Source organism: Suillus clintonianus (genome assembly GCF_016758775.1).
Source record: "Suillus clintonianus strain FC179 chromosome Unknown DEU56scaffold_37, whole genome shotgun sequence".
NCBI lineage: Eukaryota > Fungi > Basidiomycota > Agaricomycetes > Boletales > Suillaceae > Suillus > Suillus clintonianus.
Genome location: NW_024539261.1, coordinates 131,463 through 145,290, shown reverse-complemented (window position 1 = coordinate 145,290; position 13,828 = coordinate 131,463). Strand labels below are relative to the sequence as shown.

At 46.3% G+C, this 13,828-nt stretch overlaps 6 protein-coding genes across 6 annotated transcripts; all 6 read right to left on the bottom strand.

Annotated features, from left to right (window-relative positions):
- Positions 1–65: 65 nt before the first annotated feature.
- On the bottom strand, positions 66–2,638 carry DEU56DRAFT_805295 (caspase domain-containing protein). Its single transcript, XM_041353277.1, has 15 exons — positions 2,191–2,638; positions 2,027–2,115; positions 1,912–1,972; positions 1,792–1,854; positions 1,702–1,739; positions 1,597–1,647; positions 1,502–1,538; positions 1,354–1,443; positions 1,276–1,302; positions 992–1,215; positions 871–942; positions 801–819; positions 701–746; positions 369–654; positions 66–317 (listed from the first exon to the last, which is right to left on the bottom strand). Exons 1-14 carry the CDS (start codon positions 2,318–2,320, stop codon positions 405–407), a joined length of 1,197 nt encoding a protein of 398 aa, XP_041208260.1. The 5' UTR covers positions 2,321–2,638; the 3' UTR covers positions 66–317; positions 369–404.
- DEU56DRAFT_805289 (peptidase C14, caspase domain-containing protein) lies at positions 2,639–5,349 on the bottom strand. The gene is made up of 17 exons (XM_041353276.1): positions 4,899–5,349; positions 4,757–4,845; positions 4,639–4,699; positions 4,520–4,582; positions 4,434–4,471; positions 4,325–4,381; positions 4,230–4,266; positions 3,993–4,178; positions 3,912–3,938; positions 3,617–3,864; positions 3,493–3,564; positions 3,419–3,437; positions 3,322–3,367; positions 3,114–3,264; positions 3,040–3,060; positions 2,940–2,991; positions 2,639–2,890 (listed from the first exon to the last, which is right to left on the bottom strand). The coding sequence occupies exons 1-16, from the start codon at positions 5,032–5,034 to the stop codon at positions 2,965–2,967; spliced, it is 1,278 nt and encodes a 425-aa protein (XP_041208259.1). The 5' UTR covers positions 5,035–5,349; the 3' UTR covers positions 2,639–2,890; positions 2,940–2,964.
- A 624-nt stretch (positions 5,350–5,973) lies between these two features.
- On the bottom strand, positions 5,974–7,721 carry DEU56DRAFT_358182 (uncharacterized protein). The gene is made up of 11 exons (XM_041345844.1): positions 7,523–7,721; positions 7,411–7,464; positions 7,179–7,360; positions 7,002–7,117; positions 6,886–6,947; positions 6,771–6,833; positions 6,690–6,714; positions 6,409–6,638; positions 6,303–6,352; positions 6,236–6,250; positions 5,974–6,185 (listed from the first exon to the last, which is right to left on the bottom strand). Exons 2-11 carry the CDS (start codon positions 7,460–7,462, stop codon positions 6,057–6,059), a joined length of 924 nt encoding a protein of 307 aa, XP_041208258.1. The 5' UTR covers positions 7,463–7,464; positions 7,523–7,721; the 3' UTR covers positions 5,974–6,056.
- A 1,925-nt stretch (positions 7,722–9,646) lies between these two features.
- DEU56DRAFT_358166 (caspase domain-containing protein) lies at positions 9,647–10,987 on the bottom strand. The gene is made up of 8 exons (XM_041345843.1): positions 10,592–10,987; positions 10,456–10,541; positions 10,343–10,403; positions 10,212–10,274; positions 10,124–10,161; positions 10,020–10,070; positions 9,927–9,963; positions 9,647–9,874 (listed from the first exon to the last, which is right to left on the bottom strand). Exons 1-8 carry the CDS (start codon positions 10,725–10,727, stop codon positions 9,774–9,776), a joined length of 573 nt encoding a protein of 190 aa, XP_041208257.1. The 5' UTR covers positions 10,728–10,987; the 3' UTR covers positions 9,647–9,773.
- DEU56DRAFT_358086 (uncharacterized protein) lies at positions 10,647–12,788 on the bottom strand. The gene is made up of 4 exons (XM_041345842.1): positions 12,533–12,788; positions 12,222–12,472; positions 10,981–12,156; positions 10,647–10,923 (listed from the first exon to the last, which is right to left on the bottom strand). Exons 1-3 carry the CDS (start codon positions 12,651–12,653, stop codon positions 11,146–11,148), a joined length of 1,383 nt encoding a protein of 460 aa, XP_041208256.1. The 5' UTR covers positions 12,654–12,788; the 3' UTR covers positions 10,647–10,923; positions 10,981–11,145.
- A 490-nt stretch (positions 12,789–13,278) lies between these two features.
- Positions 13,279–13,609, bottom strand: DEU56DRAFT_358076 (uncharacterized protein). The gene has a single exon (XM_041345841.1). It carries the CDS (start codon positions 13,528–13,530, stop codon positions 13,312–13,314), a length of 219 nt encoding a protein of 72 aa, XP_041208255.1. The 5' UTR covers positions 13,531–13,609; the 3' UTR covers positions 13,279–13,311.
- Between the last annotated feature and the right edge of the window lie 219 nt (positions 13,610–13,828).

The window sequence follows — 13,828 nt, the reverse complement described above, 5'->3', positions numbered from 1 at the left end:
GGCCTTAGGCCTAATAGGTTTGGGTACTAGGTAGCAAGATGACTTAGTGGTTTACAGCATGTGGATTATATTTAGTACTGTGCGAAACAGTGGGTGGGTATTTATTATGGCAAGTGGGGTTCAGGAACACCAATCATACAATACATGTTGCCAACATGATACAAGTGGCGAGTGTAAATACAAAATAAGCACAAAATATTGTCCTCGACGTGAAACAATCGTCAATCATCAAGAATACAGAGGTGAATCGATTGAACAAGACAAACACTGATTGAATCAAGAAATCAGAAGATAGTGTCGACAACCTGATCCATGTCCTGCATACCGGAGGTCAGTACGAAGTGAATACACTCCAGGAAAGGACCTACTAATGGGTAATGGCTGGCGTACTGTCGTCGAGCTGGTCAGACACGAGAACAGAAAAAGAAAAAGAAAAAGAATACCCCTGGGTTCTGCCAGTTGTTTTTCGCTTCTGATGTGAAGCGAGCTTTCTGACAGCTCATGTACTCATCCAAGTCATGGATGACTACCTCGGTATTGCGTCGGAGGATTGGCATTCTCCTCTCTGTCATCCTATCATTGACATCCGTAGCGCAACGCTCGAAAATCCTGAGTTGCAGCTGCCGTTTCTCGTTCATTTTATCCACACCTTCCCTTGGGTATTTGTCAGGAAGAATCATGCAAATGACGGAACACGAACTTAATATGTTTGAGCAGGGTGAGCAGCGATGGTTTGGGATCTTGCGCTGTGTTACAATGTAGGTGTTCATGTCCACATTTAGAATTTTCCAAATACTTACATACGCATTCAATGAAAAACTGCAAGGAGCACGTCAGGCAAACCAACTGATGATAGTGTAAAACTCGCACTTTGGTCACAGTGCCATGGGTCTCGTTGTCATCGTACGCGGATTCGTTGTCACGGCATGCTGACAATGAAACCTGGTGACCTCGTCGTTAAGTACATCAACCAGGAGCAAATCCTACGCACTACATGCGCTGCTGTCTGGTCTTCTGGTTCCATCTTCTGACAGTCGCCCGTACACTTGACCCAAGAGACTGGGGACAAAACCCTACGGAGAGCAGAAGGTGAGTTCTCAATAAACATGCGCGGAAGCCAGCTGTTAGGAGATTGAGGTCGCATGAGAACACTATTTAACGACAGCGATGGATTCCCTGCACGACCACGTGGTAGAGGTTGTTGGCTGCTGGATGCTGATTGGCCATCATACAACAAGTCAGATATTTCAAGGGAGGGACGGGCGGAGTGCTTACGGAGTGTTCTTAATCTCGGCACGAAGTCTTATCCTTACATCAACATACGAGACTATTACACAATGCAACTTAACATACCCGGCAATCGGAAGCGTCCCGTGAGTGACCTTCGTTGAGTCTTCGCAGCGTCTCCAGACAATAACTTGTTGCACTTGTGGTGGTCCAAGTCTTATTGAATTGTTATCAGATCGGGTATCAGCTAAGCAGTAGGACCACTAGTACTGACCCAAAATTGTCGCAGAGTGACAAGAGTCCCAAAGTGCCTGTCTCCCAAAAGGAGAATGAGCTCGCGTTGCACGTTGCCTTGGAAGATTCACTCACGAAAAGTTTACTGCCTGGAGGTAAAGGCTTTACCAGTACCTTTTTTAGTTTCTGTGAATGCATAATCAGTCTGAAATCGATAGATGACGTATGAAGGAGCCGTACGTTATCCATAATATAGTGGCCAGTGTACGCGTATATGACTAGCAAGGACATAGGGTCAGATGTGAAGAGGGAATATGCTATCAAGCATACGTTCGTCCTTTCCATCTGTTTCCGTATTGTGCTCGCAAGTTACTTGATTTCCGTGACCAGAATCTTGTACATTCCAACGTATTATCTTGATTCCTGCAAGCTGACGAATTTCTGACTTACAATAGAAGAAGAACTGGTCATTTGCGGATGCATTTTTGACCATCTTAGCGATCTCCGCGAGCTGCCAAACACCAATTCAGCCAATTGAGCTAGCTTTGATATTAAAGTGTCTTACTATGTTTCTCCGTGATGGCCAGAGATGTTTCGGGACATTCCAATCATGCTTCATCAAGACGACATTCGCTTCGGGATAATTGAGCTTATCTATGAATGTTATAATGTAATGGAGATCCAGATTCAGAAGAATAATGCATGCAGGCCTAGGCGTTAACGACTCACCGATAAGGAGACATTTAAGCGAATCGGCGTCCTCGTGGGCATAGTGCAAAGGAAGAAAGCCTTTTTTATTCACAGATTGGACTGCGATGAGCAGGGCCTTCTTATTTCCAGCATTGGTAGAGTTTGCCATAAATTATGGTTCCCAAAAGGCCAAGTGATATGTATGAGGGTTTGAGATCGACCGCAGCAGGAGATATGATCGACAGTTGTGATCTATGAAAATGTGACTTAGTAGAGAGACTCGACTATTGAGTCTTCCTGCTGCCAACACAGATGAAGTTTGCTTGACTCCAAACGTCAAGGCGAGGTGATTGAGTCAACGGGCGATAAGAGGTCGAAGAGGAATGACAGCCCAGCGAGATAGCATTTTATACCCGACACGATGCTGTTCGTAGAAAGGACTCAGGAAGTTGAACCCCACAGGTTCCACACAGGCTTACACAACACGTATGGCATTGGCAGTGAACCGGTGACCCCATGCGCTATTAAAATATTTACATACGTAAGGATAATTGTAGCCGTGACAGATGATTATGTAGACAAGAACAGGTACGCACGCTGATAGCAAAGTAGACTTACTTAGTGAAACATGTCCACTTATCGAAGGCGCGACCTATTTGATGACAGTTTGAACTTTGAACATAGCCCCGAGTTATGAATATGAATATCGAAAGAGGATAAATGACTGATAAAGTAGATACTGGAAAACGTTCAACTTGAATCAGATTATTCGGAAGAAGGGTACTGACCTTGGCCTTTCGTGAAGGCTAACGCTTAGATAGAAAATTTCTTGTTCCAGTTCTATTGTAGTTGAGTAATAGATCTCAGCCGCAAAGAAATAGTACATACGAATGGGCAATTACTTGCAATCTGGGGGGCCAATTGGTCATTATTTTATAGCGCCAAGCGAGTCTTACACTTACACGGGGTTCTTGAGCAGAGCCTTTCCTTTTGATCGAATTGTCATCACATTCTGATGTGAGCTCCAACGGTCTCCTTCGAGCCGAAAACCAGCCAAAAGTTTGTCTTGGCATCTCTGCTGCCCGCTTTTTCTGGAGGTCGGTAACTTGAGACCTATAAGGACATAGAGTTAGAGACATCGAAGCAACACAGTAGTCATATAAAACCAACTGAATGTTGTCGAGTAAGCCTCGGTAAGAGATACCGGAATTCTTCTCTGCGAACAAAGTTTTCAGGGGTTATCATGTACAGATAACTCACAACTTACTCAGTGAAGATATAAAAAACTGTTGAATCATATTAATGAGCATGCGGCAAATGCAGCGCAAGCTTTTTGTTCACCTTTGTCAAAGTTCCACCTGTCTCATTATCGTCGTGTGCCATTTCGTTGTCCTTGCATGCTGACAAACACACCTAGAGTGAAAGTTCTAGATGTGTGCCATGCCGTAGATGTGTAACGACTTACAACACGACCTTGATCCTCTTCTTCTGCAGTTATGTCACAAGCACTTTTGCATCTAGCATTTGGATAAATCGAGATAGGAGACATCACAGTCCGATCTGGGGACATGAACCTCTGGGACTGAGAAGCAAGCACAGTATTGACTGAGACTGGTGGCCTCGCACGTGCAACCCGTGGTCCATCGGGTTCATTACCAGTAGATAGCGTGCTCTTGAGAAAGACCTTCAGTATTCTCGCGGCACGGTTGTAAACTGGATCCTCCGTCAGACTGCAGTAACAGCAATAAAATTGAACTCACGATGCCACATGGCACGATTTGCCAGCCCTATCATTGCTACGTCAAAAATGGTAGGCCGAAGGATAAATGGAGAACACATACCAATGGCGGACCACGGAGATATAATCAGGGCGTTTTTGTTCGGCCGCCGTATGCTTTCTGAAGAATATCGTATTACTCTCCCGGTTAGCGAAGGTGTTCGAGTTAAATCTGCGTCGCTCTGGCTAGAGGCGACAATGGACTTGACAGGGGACAGCAATCGAAAGCAACAGTTACAATGCTTAAGGTCTGTGTGGATTGTTCAGTCGGCATGGATGGCAGAGATAGTGGAGCAATCACCAAGGATGGTCTCAGAATGGCAACAATCGAACAGTGCCTACGATGGCCAATATTGGATGATCGACTCGGGCGAATATGCTGTGGGGATTACTCACAAACAACTGACAGCCCTTCTTTTCTAACACAGGATCTACCAGGTGTCGTTTCAGGTCCTAACATGAGATTTAGCGCCACCGTTAACAGTTGTCTGGTCTTCAAACCTACGTTGTCAACAATCTTGTCGCCGTTGTATTCATATATAACTGCGGAAGCGTCAGTTTTGGAGATAAAATTAGGAAGATGAACCTCACCTTCATCGTGACCATCTACTTCACTATTATGGCGGCAGATAGTCTGCCCGCCGTGACCCGAGTCTAACGAAATAACATGAGTCTGACTGGTGTAGTTGCAATTACAAGGGGAGACAGACAGTAGAATACCAGTTTGTCGTGTTCTCCAACATCATCTACGAGCCATTTGATCCTCTTGAACTAAATATGAAGTGAAGTCAGATTGGGTATTGAAACAGATTCAGTGTTCAAGCTCACAATGTTGACTTTGGAAGGCCAAAATGACTTGTCTAAATTGCGATCGTCCCGCAGCATTACGATGTCATCTTCAACATAGCCATACTGGCCTAGAGTAAGAGCGTCAAAATGCAGGGTTCCACACACAACGAAAAGGACGAACTAATGAGAAGTTCTTTGAGTTCTTGTGCATCATAGTGCGTACGGGGGAGCGAAACATCGATCCCTCTTACGTTCCTCACGGCGATGAGCAATGCCTTCCTCCTGCCTTTGCAGGATGCGCCTTGAGTGAAAGACATACTAGTAGAGGTGGGAATGCAAAAAAGGCGGCCGACGGCAATTAAGAGGGCGAGATCGCACTAGTAGGTGTCCACTTGGTAATATTGAATCAAGCAAACCGACCTGCGACATAACTTAATCAAAGATATAAGTACCAAGCCTACCCACGAATGGGTACTGAATAAGCGTCGCCCAAGCAAGGCACATGATGCAGTGAGCTCACAAGTACGGCACAGCCATGGCATCCGGATGCTGACTTGTTAGCGGAGGGTTCTTCGGGAGAAGGGCGTACGTCGGACCCGCCCTGGCCCGTTGTCAATGAACAAGAAATTACGGCATCATCTGATTTGCGCAAGTCAAACTTAAACTTACACTTTGTACAGCCTTGCAGAGGCCAGACCGCGAGGGTCCAAAATCAAGGATTTGAAGCTCTGATTGAGGCTGCAGATATTTACTGGGTATCACTGACAGGTATCATAAAGCCAGGATTCAGATTCCCCGTTTCCATGTGCACTGCGACTACATACTCGTATATATCAGACGAACTGCAGTGCTAGCAGCCTGTGCAGGTACCGTCACGCGTCCCAGATTGCTGTAGCCCAATGCTGTATGATAATGATAAGATGCCCACAACCTACAGCTGTACATGCATACAGCAAGAGAACGTACCAACTTGTATAATATGACAGTCCGAACGACATTCTGATTTGGAACGCCGTGCGTCTGAACTTGGATACTTATATGGATAGCCTTGTGCGGAGCGCGTTTTGTCAGGGACAAATGCACACGGGCTTTTGGCAATTCGAGATGCATAATGAAACTTCTGAAACTCTGGGTGGCTCTCATCCAGCGACAATTAAAGATGACACGATACATCGGCGGCGACCTAATATCTCCACGAACCGATGTCAAAGATCATGTCCATTCGGGCGTCATTTTACTGTGCGAGTGTAAGTAAGCTTGTGCGCGATTGCATGATAGATCATATATTAGTCAAGGAGTACACACAGAGATTATTCTTGTTCAAACTTCGAAATAAGATTCAAGCATATCTGCCTTTAATTTCCTGCGAAAATTCCTCCAAGGTGTGGAACTTCACTCCCAAACTGATCAGATGTGGATCAGGGATAGCGGTTTGCGGGTACAGTCCAAACTCGGACTGGAAGGCATACTAAGAAAGATATCAGCATCGAAGTTCCAATCATACTGGACAATACCGACCATGTCGTCCATTTCCTGCACGACATTTGAGCACATGTATTACATCAGAGAGAAATTATTGACGAACCTGCATTCCAGTTGTGTGGGATGGCACAAAGGATACCGGCTTCCCCAATGCTGACGGTAGCACGAAAATTAGAATAGCAATAAATTCCTACGTTCTGACCACATACCCTCCTGAAGGATTGATGCAAATTGGGTGTAGTTCAACTTTGCACTGATGGCATAGAACGTGCGGGAGAGAACTTCCGAATCACGATCTTTGTATTGCTTGAGGAGTGCCAATGCACACTGGCCAAGGTCCCGCTCAACCCATGTAAAATACTGAGGAGATTGAGGGTCATATCTGGCCGCGGTTAGCTCTAGGCAATCGGAATCTAGCACAGGCATAAGAGCATTGTAGCTGCACAAAGTTTGCATCAGCTATGCATAGGCTTCATTACAAAAGTCTTACTTCCAAAGATTCTCCAAAAACCAGCCTTGAGTTATCAGTGTCAACTGATCGAAAGACACTCAAAAGAAATAAAAGGCTTACCGGTGTACAGGATGGAATGGGGTACACCGGAGTCTCGGAGATAGTCATCCACGTTAGCTTTATCTAACAAGTATGAAATTAGTTCATGTCGCGTGCTGGGCGAATGAAAACCTACTGTCGAAGTGGTAAACATTTGCATACTTCCCGTTGGACACCCTTGTACAGTGCGGTAGAGAACTGTGAAAGGCATGCATTGAGGATGAAGTCACACTAGAGAACAGCCGAATTCACCTCCAAATGAAGTACTTAACATCCGTTGCTTTAGAAGCGTCAACGAGATTCTTCCCGAGTAGCATTTCGCTGTTGTGACCTTGAGCGAAGTTTTTGGGGTCATAATAGTCAGTTACCTGTTGAAACAGACAGCAGTTAGTCAGGCCTTCGGGGGGCCACGGAGAAAGTGTGTCATACCCCAAAGACGGCCTCAACACCGGACAGGGCTTGCTTCAAGGAGTCGATGTCCCATAAATCGGCTTGGGCAACCTCGGCCCCAAGAGCCTTCAGCTTCAACGCCTTCTCCGAATTGGAGTTTCGGGTAATTGCACGCGGTATGAATGTACCATCCGCTAGCAGGGCTTGGACGACAGATGAGCCTGATGATTCTGATTAGCTAGAGACTCAAGTATGAATGACAGCAGCATGCCTTGAGTTCCAGTAGCTCCAAATACGGCAACTATGCGAGGTGACATTGACATTGCTGAGGTTTGAGTGAGTGAAGTAGTAGAGAATGGGAGATGCTTCATTCTATTCCACACCTTGACGTCTTAAGTAGCCATCCACGGATGGTTTATGTCCTGCTGCGGCGCCCCGTCAGGTGGAGTATATCTACTGGTTGTCCGATAATCGGGGCGAAAGTAAAGTCCCCAAGCTCTGCTCTACTCTGCTCCATCCAATGACAAGTATAATGATGTCAGCTATGAGCGGCGGCCGCTAATATCACCTTCTAAAAGAGGCGGATAGGATCATCGCGAGTCCGAGCAACGGGCATCAGAACCATCCAGACCTTTGCAAAAGTTGACCCATCAGTGCACAATGAATTTCATTTGGATGATTGCTCACTCATCCTTTGTGCAAGGATGATATTTGTTTCGCGGGCCGGTCACCCCACACTAGTAACATGTGCTGCGGAGAACTTCAAGGAACCAGAATGACCCGGACCCTCTCGGACCTCACAGGCGCACAGATAAGTAGCGGCCAGACTTCCAGTGGCGTTAGAAATCATGTGCTGGCATAGTCACCAATGCATGTGATGCCAGCATAAAGAATCCTAAAGATCAAGTAAGTTTGTAAGACCTGGAGACAAATACACCGTACGGGGAAAAGCTGGCGTCTCCTGCGTGTTGCCAGATGACAATAAGCATACTGAAAAACTGTGACAACAGCCAAATTTGACCATTCGGGTTGCGCTGCGGTGCTCATCAGTTGGGTTTGAGAGACTGATCGGGATCACCGATAGGTTGAGAAGCACTTGTACAGTACTTGTGACTTCGATAGGGTTGAGTTCAAAGGACTCGGACGGGAAGATGCTTATATCCGAGATCGTGCTATTACGTAAATTGAATCTTGGATGATGCGCGGCTTTCCCTCGACCCGGTTATTCCAGATATATTGTAGACACCATCTTCCTTTACTCTTTGCTACCGCCTTTACTATTTATCAATGAACTTTTTTCACGCAGGCAGTCGCCGCAAAATCGATGTAAAACGGCTGCCGCAATATATTATCCAAGTAAGAGTTGTAATGCCAATTACATACGAATAAGTACAGGACTGAGGACAGCTGTTAAGTAGGATACAAAAGGTCCACAGAAAATTCGAAGGAGGACCGGTGTGCATGAATATTCATGTAGAGTATGTACTGGTGTGCATTGGGCATAAGATCGTCCTGGATATAATAACTGTAAAAAGTGGTATTTGTTCGAAGCCAGGGTATGATTCTGAATGAAGGGAAATGCTTGCGAAGGTCCTGCCAGGAATAATCAAGATTTAATCAATAAGGTAAACGTCAGACCAGCGCAGTCTCTCTGCCAAATAATATCGCTCGTCTTCAAAATTCAAAGGTCTGCGACATATCCTGTATCACATTAACATTAACATGACAGTCAACGCAAGGCACGTTATGACACTCACCAGGCAGTAGTGACTCGCGAACTGCACGAAAAACAGGGTAAGCATGGCGAACTTGATAAAGCAACGTTAAACACACCGAAGGTTGCTGAGAGTTTATAGTTGAAGTGTCATTCCAGTCATCGCTATGGCCAGGGTGGTGTTCGCCTGTGTGCCAATCCTCGATTTCGACTTCGTGTTCCGACCGTCTCTGTGAGTGGCGAGTTGTCGCCCCTATGCGTCTGCGAGTTATTTCATCAACCCTTTGCCTGTGAGGTGCCGGTCAGCGCGTCGCAGGAGATAGGAAAGTCCCACTCACTGTATGTTGGAGAGTAGATCGTGATAAGAAGGCCTAGGATTGCGCTCTAAAGAGAATAAGTTCCAAGTATCGCTTTCTCTGAATATGCCTCTCACCGAGGTACTCGATAAAGAACTAAGCGGCCATCAGTCAGACTGAAAATGCTTAGAAGACTAAGCCATACCTTCGTCACAGTGTCACCCGTGGCGTTATCATCATATGCCAACTCATTGTCCCTGCATGCAGATAAGGAAACCTTGGAGGTATCGGGTTCAGAATTTCCTAAAGATATCAGTAAGAGAGAGAAAACGCACGACATAGGCCTTGTCTCTGTTCTCGGGGGGCGTCATAATACAGTCAAATGTACATGGAGCCTGAGGTAGGTATGAATCAGGAGAAGCCACTCTGCTGAGGGCGGGAAAATCCACGCCGTCAATTGCTATCTTCAATTGAGAGTCATCCTTTGACGAGAGCCGTCCCTCGCAGCCATCTTTCAAGATGTTGGCACTGAGCCTCTTGCCTGTGTAGCGAACATTCAAGTAATGACGAACAAAACAACGAAATACACACCAAGGCTTTTGGTTTTCCTTGCCAAACCTGAGATCATAAATATCGACTCGGAGCCACGATCAAAACGTGGCTCTCACCTGTCAGGACTTTGAGGGGTTTCCGCCACAACCCGTTGCAGTTTGAATGCGCCAAATCTTTGATACCCGTATGAGTGCGAAAACGAACATGAACTATAGACCAACGTACCTAACACTGTGTGAGAATGGCAACAATCCCAAAGCGCCTGTTTACAAGACGACATCGTTGGTGGGACTTTATAAACCAAATTGGAATACGCACGAAAAGCTTGGCGCCTGGAGGTAATGGATCAACGAGGCGTTCTTTCAAAACCTTGGAATCGTTCAACGCCATGAACCGAACAAGAATTTATGACTGGAGCATACATTATCAATGATACGCTTTCCCGTGTATGTGAGGATAGCTATATCGAAGATATTAACACGCGCTGTAGAAATGAGACTTGGATAATACCTTCATCCTTATTGTCGGGTTCAGAGTTGTGTCTGCAAGTCACCTGAGCGCCATGACCAGTGTCTGACGGATCATTACATTAGCACTCCAATGTATTCTCATTCGTCGCAGCATTGCAAGAGCTTACTCACAGTAGAAGAACATCTGGTCTTGTTGAGATGTAAGTTTAACCATATCGTCAATCTCGCGCAACTGCACCCGACGATCAGATAACCAATAGAAAATATGCACTTTAGGTGCTCACTATGTTCGCTCTGCTGGGATATAACTCTGGCAAAACACTATTACGGTGCATCATAATGACAATGTTTTTCGGTTGGTAGCCACGAACTGCAGCAGTTAATCAATCTCATGAAGCTTTTAGACACAAATATACATACACTTCACAAGGAAGTCTCTCATCCTCTCTACATCTCTGTCTGCGTGAGGGAGGGTGTCGAAACCGGCTACTTTTGCCACACTAATAAGGAGTGCCCTTTGAACTCCTTTCGACTTAGAAGGAAGGTCGCCCAACATTTATGAACTGATCAATGATGAGTGTGACCGAAAGCTGATAGACTCAAGATGTAGAGTCAAATATATCAGCTAAGATAGCAGATGGTGGACGTAGAGGTCGAGTGAGTGATAAGGATAAGGGAAGATGCAATTTGGGAACGGCGGGGGACAAACTTAAGTGTTATGGACTTTCCATAGGAAACACAGCAGCGCACAGCTATCTCAATGGCTGTTGTATCAGAGACACCGAGCAAGTACAGGATGGCAAACCCACCGACAAAAATTATGTAATTATCTGTGCAAATGATCAGCCGCACGATCCGAAGAATCATTGACATTATTATGGCATTGATCAATGGACGTTTAGACGTTAATAGTGAGTGCAAGGAGTGGAAATCAAAGTTGTCCATCGTCCATTCTGAATCCGAACTAGTCGCGATCAAAGGTCTGCGTCCCGCAGGGTAAATTCAGGCTCCCAAACGTCGCATCCAACACGCGTCAGCCACACATCTCGCCTCTCTCTCTCCCAGCGGTGCAGAGTTCGGCAATTTCTACGGTCCCCTTCGGGGCACGCACACTCCCACCACGCTGGAGGCTTCCATGAGCCTTCATATGGTATGTCGGTGGTTGTATCAGCCTTCCGGCTAAGACCTGCCCGCATGAACTCCGGAAGATGCGCCGTATTCTCCGCCTCAAGATGAGGTTCATCAAGCTGTGGGAGTGTCCGGAAATCTGCAGCAAATGCAACGACGCGCATTCGCTGCCGGTGAGATAAATCCGGTGCCAGTAAAGCGATGATTTCCTGTTGTATTTCCTCAGGCAGTTGGAAGAACATCGAGGGAGCGGAAATGATATTTGACTCGATACTTGCGGAAAGTCGATTGAGCGTGGAAACAGAAGTAAAGTCAGGAGCACCGCCATGTATGTCCCGCATGCTCGACCGAAGGAACAATGCACGGCTGTACAGCAGCAGTGAGACAGCTTGCTTCTTCACCCGTATCTTACTCGTTAGGTTCCTCTGCGCAGCATTGTTTAAGATCCGCCAACCCTCTTGCCACGCAAGAGTGCGCTCCTCGCCATCACCGTCATATTCGTCAATATGCAGGTCATCAAGGTTGACCCTGAAAAGGCTGTAGTTCTCGCGCTCGATAGCGCTGATGATTTCGCGCGCTCCGGGTAGTGTCAGGCTGTTCGCGTTGCACTGCAATCGGTCCAGTCTGCAACGTGGTGAGGTTACATATTCGATAATTGTAGGAACCACAGCGCGGGTAATATTGATGGCAGAAAGGCCGAGTTGACGCAGATACCGCGTGTTGAGCCTGGGAAGAAACGCGCGAATGAAGGTATCAGAGAGAGTGCCGTTATGGATCAGCTGGAGCGTGCATAGCCTCGAGCTGTTCAGTGCAGTGGTGAACTGTGCGATGACATCCACATTTATCGACAATGGGTTCTGCGTTAATCACGAGGAAAGTGTCAGTCCGAGGGATTTTAACGGGCGAACACTAAGTTACTCACACCGGATAAACATAGCTCCCTGAGCACGTCGTTGTCCTTGATAAACTTTGATACAGCAAGTAGACCCTTTGCACCTATATCGTTCTTTGTGAGGTACAGCTCGGTGAGGCTGTTCTTACATCTTTGACCGGCAGGAGAGTCTAGAAAGTTGAAGAGCTGTACGCAACCCTCATCGCCCAATGAACTGTCCCCAATATCCAATCTATGGACAACCTCACGACGCTGTATGACACTGATGATGTTCCTTGCAGCTTCCAGAACGTCAATGGCTATGACTATGGAGAAACAATAACAATGAATAAGGCGCTTACCAATGGTCGATGCAAGTCTAGCGCTGACGCTCTTCAAGCGCTGATGATTGATAGAACGAACAGTGGCTGGATCTTCGTCGTAATGATGTCGAATTTTCCGGGTGGACAGCTTGAAGTACATGATATTAGGTCGAGGGCAACTTGATTGCGGTTTCGGTCATGACCGCGCTGAGACTTTGGCCCTTACATACTTTCTGAGAACGGAGACGTTAACCCGGGTGAGAGGGTCTAATGGCGGGCGCTGCACATGTCTGTCGGAGCTTAAATTTCATCAGAACCCAAACCATCACATCATAAATCCTTGCCGCTGCTGCATAGGCTTGCATATGCCATACGTTGAACATGCGCAGCTTTCTGACAAGCTGTGTTGGACCAAGACGGCCAAACGTCATTTTTTTTGGTTTCGTTCTCGTTGGGTTTCGTTCTTTGAATCCCAGTTAGAAGTTCAACTTAGAATCAAGATTACACCCGCCTTCCCTCAATTACTTAAACTTACGAACGGAAGAAACGGGACTTTGTACTGTCTTCTGCTCTCTGTATCTTGCCAGTGCGAGGCACAATATCGAGGTCATTGTCATGCCCAAATGACATGGCACCCATACGCAGGCGCTTGCCTGACTCGCTTCTCGGTTTGGTCTGGACTCTGGAAGCTATGTGGACTTGAGTACACATGCTTTACTTCCTCCTGGACCTTGACTGTGTCATTGAGTTGACAAAGTGACTTAGCATCGCTGTCGATTACCCGCGTGCGCACTCATTCCAGAAGTTATCGCAAGATTCTAGGCTACCTTAAGCTTTTTGCCGCGCTTCTTTAGCAGAAGTACTCCAAAGCCAGGAGCCTCATTGATGCAGGTATTCCGCTTCCGCGCTATGAGACCAATGATCACTGTCGGTGGCCTCGTTGCTCTTGCTGGGGCAATGGGTACTTTGGAGAAGACCACCCCGCCTAGGACTACCGCTATAGCGCTGGTTGCCTGGATGAAAATCAGCATTTTCATGCCAGTTCTTCTTAACAAAGATTCTGCAGTTAATAGCTCATAAGTCCTGCAGTAACTTTAATTCCACAGTCTTTAATGCACTGTGCAACAGCCGGCCTTCATCAACTTTTTATTTTCATTTATCCATACTTTGCCTAGGCCTGTAGCTGCGAACCTTTCCTGTATTCATTGGTTTCATTCAAAACTTACACTAGTAGTTCCATCTACTAGTAGAGCTAGTACTTACCTTAGTACCATAAGTCTCAAGTACCGTAACTTAAAGTCTCAACTGAGTCCGACTTTGTCAGATAAAGTTGCA